Here is a 13,193-nt window from a genome sequence, read left to right as displayed (position 1 = left end):
ATTACTCTCTCCCTCGGTAAAACTAGCCTATATTCACTAAGAAAATTATTGACTTCGGCACTTATTCATAGAACAATATACAAGTCCTTACCCTCCTGAGTCCTGAGAGTATAGTATAGGCTACTATACTATAGGCCTACGTCATACATGATTGTGATAGAAGATGTACGAGGCGCGTCCATAAAGTAACTTTCCCACTCGTCCCACAGCTAGCAAAACATGTAGCGCGAAGCGACTGCGTGTACGTGATAGAGTAATGTCCTGGCATGGCGCATGAGCTAGCGGAACTTCCCGAGTGCTCTCAGTAGCTTCGTTGCATTGGTTGAAGATGGACGTTCCTATTCCAGCTCCAGCTGAGTGTGAAGTGCGGTCAGTGTTAAAGTTTTTGAATGCACAGGGCGCCGATTTAAATTGATCGTCAGCTGTGCCAGGTCTATGGGCCTAACGTCATGAGCAAGCAGATGGTGCGTTGCTCCACAAGGTCGTCTGTGATGATGGTTGGCCTCCCACTGCGCTCCTCATCATGCACATTTTGGCGTCCTGCTGAAAACTGTCTACAGCAGCAACGCATCATCTGCTTGCCCATAAACCTGGCACAGCTGACGATCAATCTCAATCGGCGCTATGCCCTGTGCATTCAAAAACTTTATCACCGATCGCACTTCACGCGGCGGGAGCTGGAATAGGAGCGTCCATCTTCAACCAATGCAACGAAGCTACTGAGAGCACTCCGGAAGTTCCGCTAGCGCATGCGCCATGCCAGGACATTACTCTATCACGTACACGCAGTCGCTTCGCGCTACATATGGTTTGCTAGCTGTGGGACGAGTGGGAAAGTTACTTTATGGACGCGCCTCGTATATGCAGAGACTCGAACTATAGTATAATATACCCGCATTTGTGCCCTAACTGTAACCTACAGAATTAGTATAACTTTGAAAATATTGAGAATGGCACACATATTTATATAACATTATTTGCTCAAAATGTCTTCAGAAATAAACTCTGTATGTGGTGGTAACCCCTCGTGAATCACCCTGTATACATTTTACGGACCAATAGGCCTACTAAGAAAGACGTGAATAATGCTAAAGTTATTACAGTATTAGTATATACCAAAACAGGGATGCAAAGTACAGGGACATCACTTTATTTTTACTAACATTTTTAACATTAACCTGGCTATACTCGGAAACACTGTTACCCCCCTTCCATTACAGGAGTTTGGAGTTGCTAGTGCAATATGTAAACAAATCATTTTACTAGCTATATGAGGAGAGAAAAGTAGTGTATCCATTTATGTTACAGGGAAATATAGCATTACGATTTTCAATTTGGTCATTACTTTACAGTATTTTATCAAAAAACAGTAGAATAGTAACAATTTTTTTTTTCACAAACTCAAGTCTTCAGGCGGTTATATACATTATGAAATGTCTACTTTATTCACCATATTACTAACCTAATTTATTCCTGAGAATTTTGTGAGCACTTCCGTAAGAAACTCCAATTAATACAGCTAACTTCTTGACCGACTTATTAGGACCTCTAACATCTTCTTCAGCATCTTCTGTCACCTTTGTTGGCCATCTTACACTTTTCTTCCTTTCTGTACACTCTGTTGCTCTAAATTTATCTACCAGATTAATGACATTTCTACGAAAATATTCCGTAATGATATAATCAGGAAATTGTGAAAAAAAAAAAAAAAAAAAAACTGTTGTTCACATTCGGTTATATTGTAATTCCAGTTTTCATCATCGTCCTTCATACCTACAAATAGTAAAACAAAGCTCTTGTTTAAATAATGCTGTTAAGTACCGTACCATATTATAGGGTACCGTACTTTCGGTAACTCTAATCTTCACTTGTGCTCAGTCCACACAGACTACATGCTATGCTACACACCATACTTGTGTGAAAATAAACTTCAATAATATAAGTTTTTCTTCTATAGAAAATGCAACATATTTCTGAAACACACTGTACTCTGTACTGTTTACTTCACTGCTAGCAACAGCGGCCTTAAGTTTGTGTGACTGATGTTAGCAAGGACATCAGTGAAAGGGATGGGAGTCAAGTACATTTAGAAACGCAGGTACAATAAAAATTGAAGTAAAAATAATATGATGTCCCTGTATAATCACAGTACCAGCCGCCACTGTTACTAGTAAACAGCTCTGTTTACGTTCACGCGCACGGTCCTACCTACGTTAAGTCAACGCAAGGGACTTGAAGCAGTCAGGAGGCTAGTAACCACCCCTCTGTATTCGTTCGCGCCTTGGGAGCACGAGTTTGACAGGCATGGCTACCAGGGACGTCAGGGCCCAGCTGTGATGGGAAACCAGTGGAATCACTGCTTGTTTTCTCTACAGGGAAACGCCCAATTCGACCTACAAACGAAAGTCAATAAAAACTTTTCTGATTCTGAGTACGAGCTCTTAGAGTTTATTTGAAAATCTCTGCATGCCTTTTAAATTAAAATTATATTTAGTTTGTTGTTTTTAATTATACGTGCAATTTTTAGTGTTTGTAACTGCATATCGACAAGGGTGTTCTAAAATATTTACAAATTAATACGTATTAGAGGGACATACCGATAACTCGGAAATATGACCCGATAGAGTAATTCAGGAGCTCAAATTACCCTTTAATCAGTATTTTGATAAAAGTTAAAATCTGTTGACTACTGATAATTGACGTGTGGCCGAGGAATATGGCAAAGTTAGTGTGAGTTAGTTGAAAGGATTGCTAAGTGACTTGAGACCGAGGAATGTGGCAAGTCTGGAGTTACTTATTGTTTGTTTCTGCTCAATTTTAGTACTATGTACGTATCCCCCCCAAGTCAAAACAATTCCCACATAAGACTGTATTCGTCCGCCACAAATTAAATCCGGCTGTGCGGAATTGGTCCAGCTGTATTTCAATCAGACGACAGATTCACATAAAGAGCATAGGTCTCGCTCAAGACCTGTTGTAGAAACAACGGCTTGGCACAGGTTTTATTAGAGTACTTCGCTTTCTCCTGATATTCTCGTTCCTTCATTGCTCCAATAGTGCAAGATAATTTTTAAGTAGGTTATTTTACGACAAGATTTTCAGCTTCATAAATGATTTCTGTTCTCTCTTGAATGTAGCCTACATCATTTTACAATAATTTAATACACGAACACAACTATTATAAGAAGTTGAATTAAATGCTCGTTTATATTTTACCGGTATAAAAATATAGGGGTGTCATTTGAAATTTCTAAAGGGGTTGGCAGGGGATGGGGGTGAAATCTATCATGCAATTAAGCCTGGTTTCAGACTTTCCCTCAATATCTAAATTAACGCGTTTTTTGTTTAAATTGAATTCAATTAAAATAATTAGTTATCTAGACTGGGAAGTTCTGAAATGAAAGCCCTGTATATTTCAAAACAATTCGAAATGAATCATAATCATGAAATGTACTCAGCATACAGTGAATGTAAAAAGTATTCGCACGACGATTTTTTTACTACAAATTGAGATCTAAATGAAGTACTATTAACTCTTGGTATGAAATAAACTGTTCACGTATAATAATAATAATGTATCACATAGCAAATACACATAATACATATTCATAATTTTGCGTGTAGGTTCTGGCATAGTTCAATAAATTGAATGCCTAACAAAATTACAGCGTAAAAAGTATTCGCACACTCAACTCTTGACGAATAAAAGCACTCGTGCGGAACGCAGTAGGCACATGGTACTAAGAAAACGCTCCTAATGCATGTTCCAAGTCAGTTTGATTCTAGAATCACAAGTAGTATACGAAAAATCTTCGTCCCACAGTGAAACAAGGTGGAGTTTGAGTATTAGTATGGGGGTGCATGAGTTCGGCAGGAGTGGAGTCGTTGGCTTTTATAGAGGGCGATATGGATCACCAACGTTACATTGATATTCTGAAGGATCATGTAGTGCCTAGTGCCCAAAAATTGGGCATCGGAGGCAATTTCATATTTATGCAAGACAACTACCCCAAACATACGGCCCACAATACTCGACTGTGGATTCTCTATAGCATCCCTTCGAACCTTAAGACACCTCCCCAGTCACCAGACATCAACCCAATCGAGACCTTTGGGATTATTTAGAAATAAGACTTAGAACCAGGCATATTACCACAAAGAGTCTCTAAGGACTGCAAACATAGAAGAGTGGAACATCATTCCAGCAAGTATTACTTCAAATTTAGTAAATTCTATCCCCAGAAGGTTAGAGGCTATTGTAAAATGCAAGGGCTACTTTATAAACTATTGAAATTGAAAAGGAACTCTCTAAAGTGTGACCAGTGTGCGAATACTTTTTGTTCGTATTTTTGTTTGGCATCATTGTGTTTTAATCAAACATAATTGTTTATTTTGGGAATTGTGCAATTAATTTTGTGTTTATATGTAAACAAATAACAGAGAATGTGTATACTTGTGCGTAACTTGTGTTCATGTTTAAGAAGTTGAGAATATAGGATTTGAAGCAGATTTTATTATTGCTATATATTTTTATTACCCATCGTGCGAATACTTTTTACACTCACTGTAGGTTTAAATTGTCCGATCCTGGAAATATGAACGCACTTTCATTACTATTAGTAACTTACGCTTTTATTTAGTTTTAAAGTGCATTTAATTATTTCTAAATAAGTTTTTAAAAGTTATTTATCGTTTGACACATAAGCTACTATAATTGTATCTTTTGTTACATTTTAAAAGCAGTAGTCATAAGAACAAACGTATAAAAATTTAAGGTGTTTCATAATATTTTCGTGCAAGTTTTATATACTCTGATTATTATTTTCTTTAGCTTTCTTTCTCGACAATTAACGGAAAGCAGTAATAAATAACTCTGAACAACTGGATAAAGCGGACCCAAGAGCAACACCGACTACGCTGGCCACTAATCACCGGGCCGTACCGTGCCGTGTGAATGAAAAGGCAGTCGAAATGTTGGTAGTAAAATTGAAGGGTTCAGAACCATAGTGGGCCAAGCGCCATTTACTAAAACCGTAGAAAACAAGAGTTAAAATTAAGTTATTACTAGGCTTCGAAACTTCGGACACGTTAGAGCAGTTCAGTGGGAAATCCGCATAACGGCGTACTGAGTATAGTGGTAAAGCGTACAGTGGGTGGGGGTACTGTAGAATCAATGCCAACAAATACGCAAAGAAAAACGCTCCGGATTGGAAGGTTCTGACGAATAATTTGGTTTTCATACAAACCTATTTTAAAACTGTGTCTGAAACTATTACACGGTTAGGAAAGTCAGAGCAAGAGATGCCGGAAGCCCTCAAATTGAGGAAATGACACAGAGAATTAATGAGACACCAAGTACACCGGTTACTGAACGTGTAAAACAGAAGTGGAAATCAATTTTATGTAAAAATAACGGATGTGGAACATTGTGTAACATAAACAGCAAATTAGTGGACAAGAGTCAGCCGAGAATAAAGGACTGTCTCTTAGAGACTGCAATGATGTTAGGTTTTTCAGTTTTGCTCCTATGACGTCATGCGACGTACAGCGCAGCTTTTCACAGTACAAACTGTGTTTGGCAGATAACCGAAAAAGATTTACGTTTGAGACACTGAGAATGTATTTTGTAATAGGTACATTGCAATTCGGTAATGTAGCTGCACTTCCTAAAGACGACGAATAGGATAATTGAAGAAATTAAAATTGCTACATGTTTATTTCCACCATTAAATGCTTATAAAAGTCAGGAGAATAAATGCTTTTCACATTCTTTTGACATTGTCATTGTGTAATGTATATTTACTTTCAGAATGTCCATATGTGTGTGTTTCCCCATGCTATCGTACTCTACTCTAAATAGCAACGTTGTTACCTCAACACATCTCTACTTTTCGCTACCTGCAGCGAGTCAACAACCTATAGTACATGCACAGTAAACTTGTTGTATCGAGTCCCAAGTCTCGAAGCCTGTACCATAATTCAATGGAAACATATAGCAAGTAATATAAAGTATACACATTAAAGCTAAATTATATATCAATCTTCAAGTCGACCTGGTTGGCGAGTTGGTATAGCGCTGGCCTTCTATGCCCAAGGTTGCGGGTTCGATCCCGGGCCAGGTCGATGGCATTTAAGTGTGCTTAAATGCGACAGGCTCATGTCAGTAGATTTACTGGCATGTAAAAGAACTCCTGCGGGACAAAATTCCGGCACATCCGGCGATGCTGATATAACCTCTGCAGTTGCGAGCGTCGTTAAATAAAACATAACTTTTTTTTTCAATCTTCATTAAACTATGGTATTCACTTAACTTTAACCCTTGCATTCTCCGTTTTTAATAAATGGCGCTTGGACCCACTATGGCTCTGAACCCTTCAATTCGCGACTACATTCTTAAATAATTGACTACACTAGTCAAGTGCAAGGTTTACGGCGCCGGCGGTATTTTGAATGCAGTAAAGCAGTGTAGAAATTAAGTAAGTATTATAGCAGGTCACGACAGCGAAATAATTTCGGTGCAATGTTCGCCAAAGCGTTAAGTATGTAATTATGATCGCGCTACCGTTTTATTTTTGGTCTAGAGAAAATACCTGGTCTTTTACGAGAAACTATCGGCGAACATAAAATTATTTACTACATTGATCAATCATATTGTTACCAACGTTAGGAAACAAAAATATCATAAGGACCATGGCTGACTAGCGAATGGATAAACCCATTCGGCCGTGGTGAAACAAAAGAAAATGCGAGTGAGGTTTTAGTTCGAGAATATAAAATGGACATTTTTCAAGACATTGTGTGACGTTATTAGAAATTCATCCATCTAGCATCATGCACCAAATAAAAACTGAAAGAACAATTCTCCTGTAATATTTCATCTAATTATGTCTTTGTCTCAAAATTACTGTACAGTCCTCGATTTTCTGTCACTTACCTATCCCCCCCAACTAGCCCACTCTAACCTTCTCATAGTCCTCGTCTCCTGTCACTTGGCTATCCCCTCAACTAACCTACCTTGCCACATTCGTTTGCCTCATGTCACTATCTATCCCGTTATCAAATTCACTCCTACCTTCTCACATTCCTACTAAGCTCTTCTCTTACCTAAACCACATAACCTTTAACTCGCAATATTTACGCAAATACACACCGCGGGACATTAAAACAAAATCGAACACAACAATCATGTTTAATAAGAAAAGAATAGTATTCAATGCTAACTTCAATATATTTCAAAAGATAAATCAAGAACAACATAATGCTAACGACAGTATATTTCAAAATATTAGTAAACTTTATCAGTGCCAGTGCGTCTAATTTATATTAATATATCTCCTCAACAAACCCTAAAGGCCCATTCACAATTAAAATTAAACATAACCGTAATATAAACACAGAAGTTTGCCCCCAGGCTACCAAATGGGATCATTCACAATGATTCACATAAGCATTGACATAAACATTACCGTAAGACGTTAACATGAAAGTTTGCAAACTCCAAACTTTCATGCTTATGGTTACGTGATTTGCAAACAGAACACAATCGTGGAGCGCTGAAGTATACGACAGAATATGAGGAAATCGCGTCGTTGTTATGTTTCCATGGTTACCAAGTACGTTTGCTGTTATGTTTATGTTCCCATCGTGAATGATGGTATGACTTCTTGATTTTACCGTAACATTTATATTCTTAAGTTAACGCTTACGTTACGTTTAATTTTCATTGTGAATGAGCCTTAACTAACTTTGCTTTGTCGGTAAAGGCTGGTTCATGATAAACCGGGAACGGAAACGACGAGAACGAGAACGGAAATAATGTTAAAATAAATGTATTTAAATGTGAGTATTCACAATAGTTGTGAATGCTCACATTTAAATACATTTATTTTAACTTTATTTCCGTTCTCGTTGTTTCCGTTCCTGGTTTATTGTGAACCAGCCTTAACAGTGTCGCTACTTCTCAGTGAAGTTCAGAACGAAGGAGGTAGAGAGAAAAAAAAAAGCAAATTTGTCCTTGTAACGACATCACAGGCAAAAGTCATACCCATATGTTGGCGACATTGTGCATTTGCTTGCATTAGACTATCATCGTAACGGCACAGTTGAAAGCTGCGGTACCTCATTCTCCAGTTTAGCGAATAACTGTAACCTTGTCATTTTGCTATCCCATCATCTAAACCAGTGGTTGAAGAGTAAGCAGTGTATTGCAATATGCACCGTCGTGCGGGAAGAAGCATACCCGCCAGCAGCCACGGTTGCACGCTGGTGCTGTAAGAGACCCTAGCCCGAGAGTGCACTGTGCTGATGACCGCTGATATAAACCGATCTAACCTTGTCATTTAGCTGTCCGCTCATCTATTCCCCTCTAACCTTATCAGTCTTCTGTCTTCTAACATTTCGCTATCTCATCTCTCATAGTCTTCGATCTCACGTTACTTCTCTACCCCCTCATCTAATCTAACCTAACCTAATCTTTAAGTCGCAAAATTTACGGAAATATATGCCGGCGGAGGATAAAAAAACAGTGCAACACCATCTCCACGATCGACACTAACACTAATGAACCTGCCTCCATCATAGAACAAGATAAAACAACAGATCAACTCATAATACATCACAACGCCCTCTACACAAGGAACATCGAAACAAATACAGAAACCTCAGTCGCCTCCTGTCAACTATACCGTACACTGAAGTTTACCGAAGAACACATACCTTAAAGTCGTTAAATAGTAACTAGATAAAATAAAAATTATACATTTTCACTCAATTTTAATAGTTTCTACGTATTTAAATTAAGGAGTTCTGATTAAGAAAACACGCCGTCAATTACTAATACTCTGATACACGGACCGTTCCTTTTAATTTCGAGTGAATAGCACAGTCTACTACTGGGTGTTCATTTCAAAGTGTGTTATGACTTCACTGTTGCTGAGTCAGCGATTTGAAGCGAGTTTCAGTTTTTGTGTCAGAGAAGTTGGCTATTAATCAAGGCGTTCAATCTGAACTTGAGAACGTGTACGGTATAACTCGAACGTCGTAGCAACAGATGGCGGTCTGTACGGTCTGTGTGCTACCATAACCTCTTTCGAACTGTGTTTTGCGCGGCCAAGTCGTAGCAGGGTATTTGTTGTCATCGGTTGCGTACGGCAACATTCCACAACACAAATCAAATGCTCCGTGTCCATGTTGACCGTCGAAGTTAATGTCAACAAATACGTAAGTAATCGTCTTAACCCTCTCCCCATATCCCGACAGTAAGAAAAAACTCACCTCAGTACATGTTTCAAAACAGTTCACATTCCTGCCACTTAGCGCGTTACCGTACGTATCGGTAAGTACTCTTCACAATGAACGCCGTACTTGCTAGGCAACTTCTCTGGCAGATAAGTAATACACCTCTGCGGAAGTGTAGGAAGATTGAATTCTCTAGGCTCATCGGCTAGCCACATGACGGCATACAGCGAGCCATGACACACTTTGAACTGAACACCCAGTATATACAGTCACGAAGCTTGAGTTTTGAGGGTGCTAGAAACAATAGACTGTGACGATACTATTTTGCATTGCCTGTAATGAGGCGATATAAACGATCCTAGTGATGAGCAACTATCTAATGTTTGCATATTTACTACTATTGAGCTTCGCCACTGTATGTATTAGACTGTGTGAATAGCATGAACTATTCCAAGATTCTTCACTTCTCACTGTAAAGTGATCTCTAAAGATTCGTATTAATTATTATTATTACTTTCTAAATATCTCTGGCAAAAATTAGTGCTTTATTTTTTTATAATACTCGCCCACAAAATATGAAATTCAAAGAAACAATTATACACAGAAGAGATAAAGTATTATACAGGGACATCAATTTATTTTTAATAACATTTTTAATATTAACTTGGCTATACCTCTGGATCAACGCCGTTTGCTATCCCCTTCCACGACTGGAGTTCGATGACACTGACGTAATATACAAACAAATCACTTTACTAGGTATAGGAGGGAAGAAAAGTAGTTCATCCATTTATGTAAACTAGGAAATATTGCGCTTTTGAGTTTCACCATTTTCATTAGGTTTTTGTTTAATCAAAATACAGTATAGTATTAACAATGAGTGTTTTTACTCACAACTGAGCTGTCCATGCGAACGTATTCATTATGCAGTGTATATTATACTGTGTACAACACATTAGCATACAATATAGAGAATGAAGTTGAATTGAAAATTAATCATAATATGGATATTAAACACATTTCGATACAGGCTTCAGTTCTAATGTGCACATTATCGCACTATAGACTATTGTACTTAATTCCAATTACCAGTTCTTCGTACTAGTAACTCATGTTGAAATAATTCTGTACCTACTCCATAAAAGAGTACCTTACGTACTGTAAATTCAATCTTCACTTCTGCCCGAAAAGATAAAATTACTCAGACATACTATCTACTGTCCGTCCAAGTGGTTATGTCGTAGGATCGTAGAAAGGAGGGAAATCACGTGACAGTTAATTACTTAACGAGGCCCTTTTATTTAAGTTATTTTAAACAGTTGTATAATATTACGTAGACGTCCAATCTAACAGAAATTAATGTCCTCAGAAAAGAGCTAAGACAGCCCAGCCACTAGCTGGCGAATAAAAACTGGTAGGGGAAATCGGGATACGACGTAGGCAAATGGACGACAGTACCTGTGCGAAAATGATTGGATATTGAAAGCTCTTTCGTCACTGGAAAACGCGAACATATTTTTGGAACGTACTGTGGCTACTATGAGTGTATATGCGGTCTTGGATCTGTGTGGAAGACGGTTGAAGGAGTGGGAGTGAAGTACATTCAAAAACTCAGGTACAATAAAAATTGAAGTAAAAATAAAATTATGTCCCTGTACAAAGAAAAACCATATTACATTATTATGTATAGCTAGAGTATATACACGTACTCACCATCAGTTCCTTTAGCTGGGTCACCAAAGGCGAAGTAGAGAAAAAGTTACCAACAACCGAAAAGATTTTCCCTTCCAACTTGGTGATTCTTTTGAAGAAAAGCAATGATAATTTAACCCCGTCGTTTCGATTATACCATTGAACGATATAACCGAGAATTGCTGAAAATGCGAACTAATTTATCTATGGACGCAGAAACGACAGGTTTTCTTATTGAATACGATAATTTTACGACTCTACGATGTGGCGTGATATCTCGCGTTGTTCAAGCACACATTTAACAGTACTGTTGCTCGTCTTTGTTTTGCGGTATGTGGTAACAATGACCGTCCGTCGTGACGCGTAGAGGGAAACTGGCCCTCCGCTCCACGGCAGCATCTAGAGCCGCGACGCTCCCGCCCTCGCATGATCGAAACCACAACTACCACCCACATCACTCCTAGCGGGCGGGCGGGAGTCTCTCCCTCCCATAAATCCATGTTATGGGCACCCGTCCGTTTCTTTTAGAATTGTATCAGCCCGCATTCTTCCTACCAGATTGTATATACAGTACGTTCTACTGAGTTTGAAATCAAATGGAGTACGTGGATGAAAATTATTACTCATTCGAGTCTATCAGATACGAGTTCGAAATCCTAGAATTAGAGCGCACTGGTAAGAAAGATTTACAACTTTCACAGGCTGCAATACACATGAAACCAACATTATCAGATAACCGTTTTAGGGCCGATTGTACAGGGACATCATTTTATTTTTACTAACATTTCTAATATTAACCTGGCTATACCTTTGGATCGGCTGAGAACCGGAAACACCGTTTGCTACCCCCTTCCACGACTGGAGTTCGATGATACTGACGTAATATACAAACAAATCGCTTTACTAGGTATAGGAGGGAAGAAAAGTTGTACATCCATTTACGTAAACTAGGAAATATCACGCTTTTGAGTTTGATGATTATCATTAGGTTTTTCTTTAATCAAAATACAGTATTAACAATGAGTGTTTTTACTCACGAACTTAGCTGTCCATGTGGACGTATTCATTATGCAGTGTATATTATACTGTCCACAGCACATTAGCGTACTGTACACTATAAAGAATGAAGTTAAATTGAAAAATAATAATAATATGAATATTTAAACACATTTTTGAAAATGGTGGCCGCTCACTTCGATACAGGCTTCAGCTCTAATGTGCATATTATCGCACTATAGACTATTGTACCTAATTCTAATTACTAGTTTCGTCCTTCGTACTAGTAACTCATGTTGGAATAATTCTGTATCTACTCTATAAAAGGGTACCTTACGTATTGTAAATTCAATCTTCACTTCTGACCGATTCGAAGAGACATGCTAGCTAGTGACCGTCCAAGTGGTTATGTCGCAGGGTTACAGAAAGAGTGGAAATCACGTGACAGTTAATTACTTAACGAGGTCCTTTTATTTAGGTTATTTTAAACAGCTGTATAATATTACGTAGACGTCCAATTCCTAACATAAATTAATGGTCTCAAAAATTATTACTAAGACAGACTAGGGGGCGAATAGAAACCGGGATGCGAAGTAGGCAAATGGACGACAGTACCTGTGCGAAAATGATTCAATATTGAAAGTTCTTTCGTCACTGGAAAACGCGAACATATTTCTGGAACGTACTGTAAGGCTACTATGACTGTATATACGGTCTTGGATCTGTGTGGAGGACTGTTGAACTTCATTAGTAGAAGGGGTGGGAGTGAAATACATTCAAAAACTCAGGTACAATAAAAATTGAAGTAAAAATAAAATGATGTCCCTGTTTAAACCATTTAATCTTAGATCAGAAGTTAAATTGATCCTCGTTCTAGCTGAACTTGGAATTTTGTGCTGTATAAAGTCTAATCTGAGATTAATTTGTCTCAAACTAAAATCAACTTTGACTGAAGAAATTTCTCCGATTAAGTTAGATGATCCAAGATCAGTTATTTCTTTTCTATTTGAAATATACGAGTGACAGATTGTGCAAATAAAATAAATATCCATTATTATTATTATTATTATTATTATTATTATTATATAGTAGGTACATTTATATATATATATATATATATATATATATATATATATATACTAGTGGCTTGTGCAGCAAATGCTGCAAATTAAGTTCATTAAACGTTCAAATAAACATTTTTCAGATTTATTTTCAATGAAGAATACCAGACATTCGGAAAGTTATTTGCTTCCATAACAATGAAAGAT

General features: G+C 37.8%; 1 protein-coding gene across 4 annotated transcripts in view; it reads right to left on the bottom strand.

The window, feature by feature from the left end:
* LOC138711741 (calmodulin-like) overlaps positions 1 to 13,193 on the bottom strand; it is a 454,283-nt gene that overhangs the window by 381,110 nt on the left and 59,980 nt on the right. The window contains exon 1 of one of the 4 annotated variants that reach the window (XM_069842909.1): positions 10,951 to 11,321. The exons of 2 other annotated variants lie outside the window; for them this stretch is intronic. In XM_069842909.1, coding sequence (XP_069699010.1) covers positions 10,951 to 10,953 — 3 coding nt within the window. In that variant the 5' untranslated portion in view covers positions 10,954 to 11,321. Of the gene's footprint in view, positions 1 to 10,950; positions 11,322 to 13,193 lie in introns of those variants that run through there. One more of the 4 variants, XM_069842910.1, reaches the window with a different exon arrangement.

This window comes from Periplaneta americana, chromosome 13 (genome assembly GCF_040183065.1).
Source record: "Periplaneta americana isolate PAMFEO1 chromosome 13, P.americana_PAMFEO1_priV1, whole genome shotgun sequence".
NCBI lineage: Eukaryota > Metazoa > Arthropoda > Insecta > Blattodea > Blattidae > Periplaneta > Periplaneta americana.
This window is presented reverse-complemented; position numbering and strand designations above follow the sequence as displayed.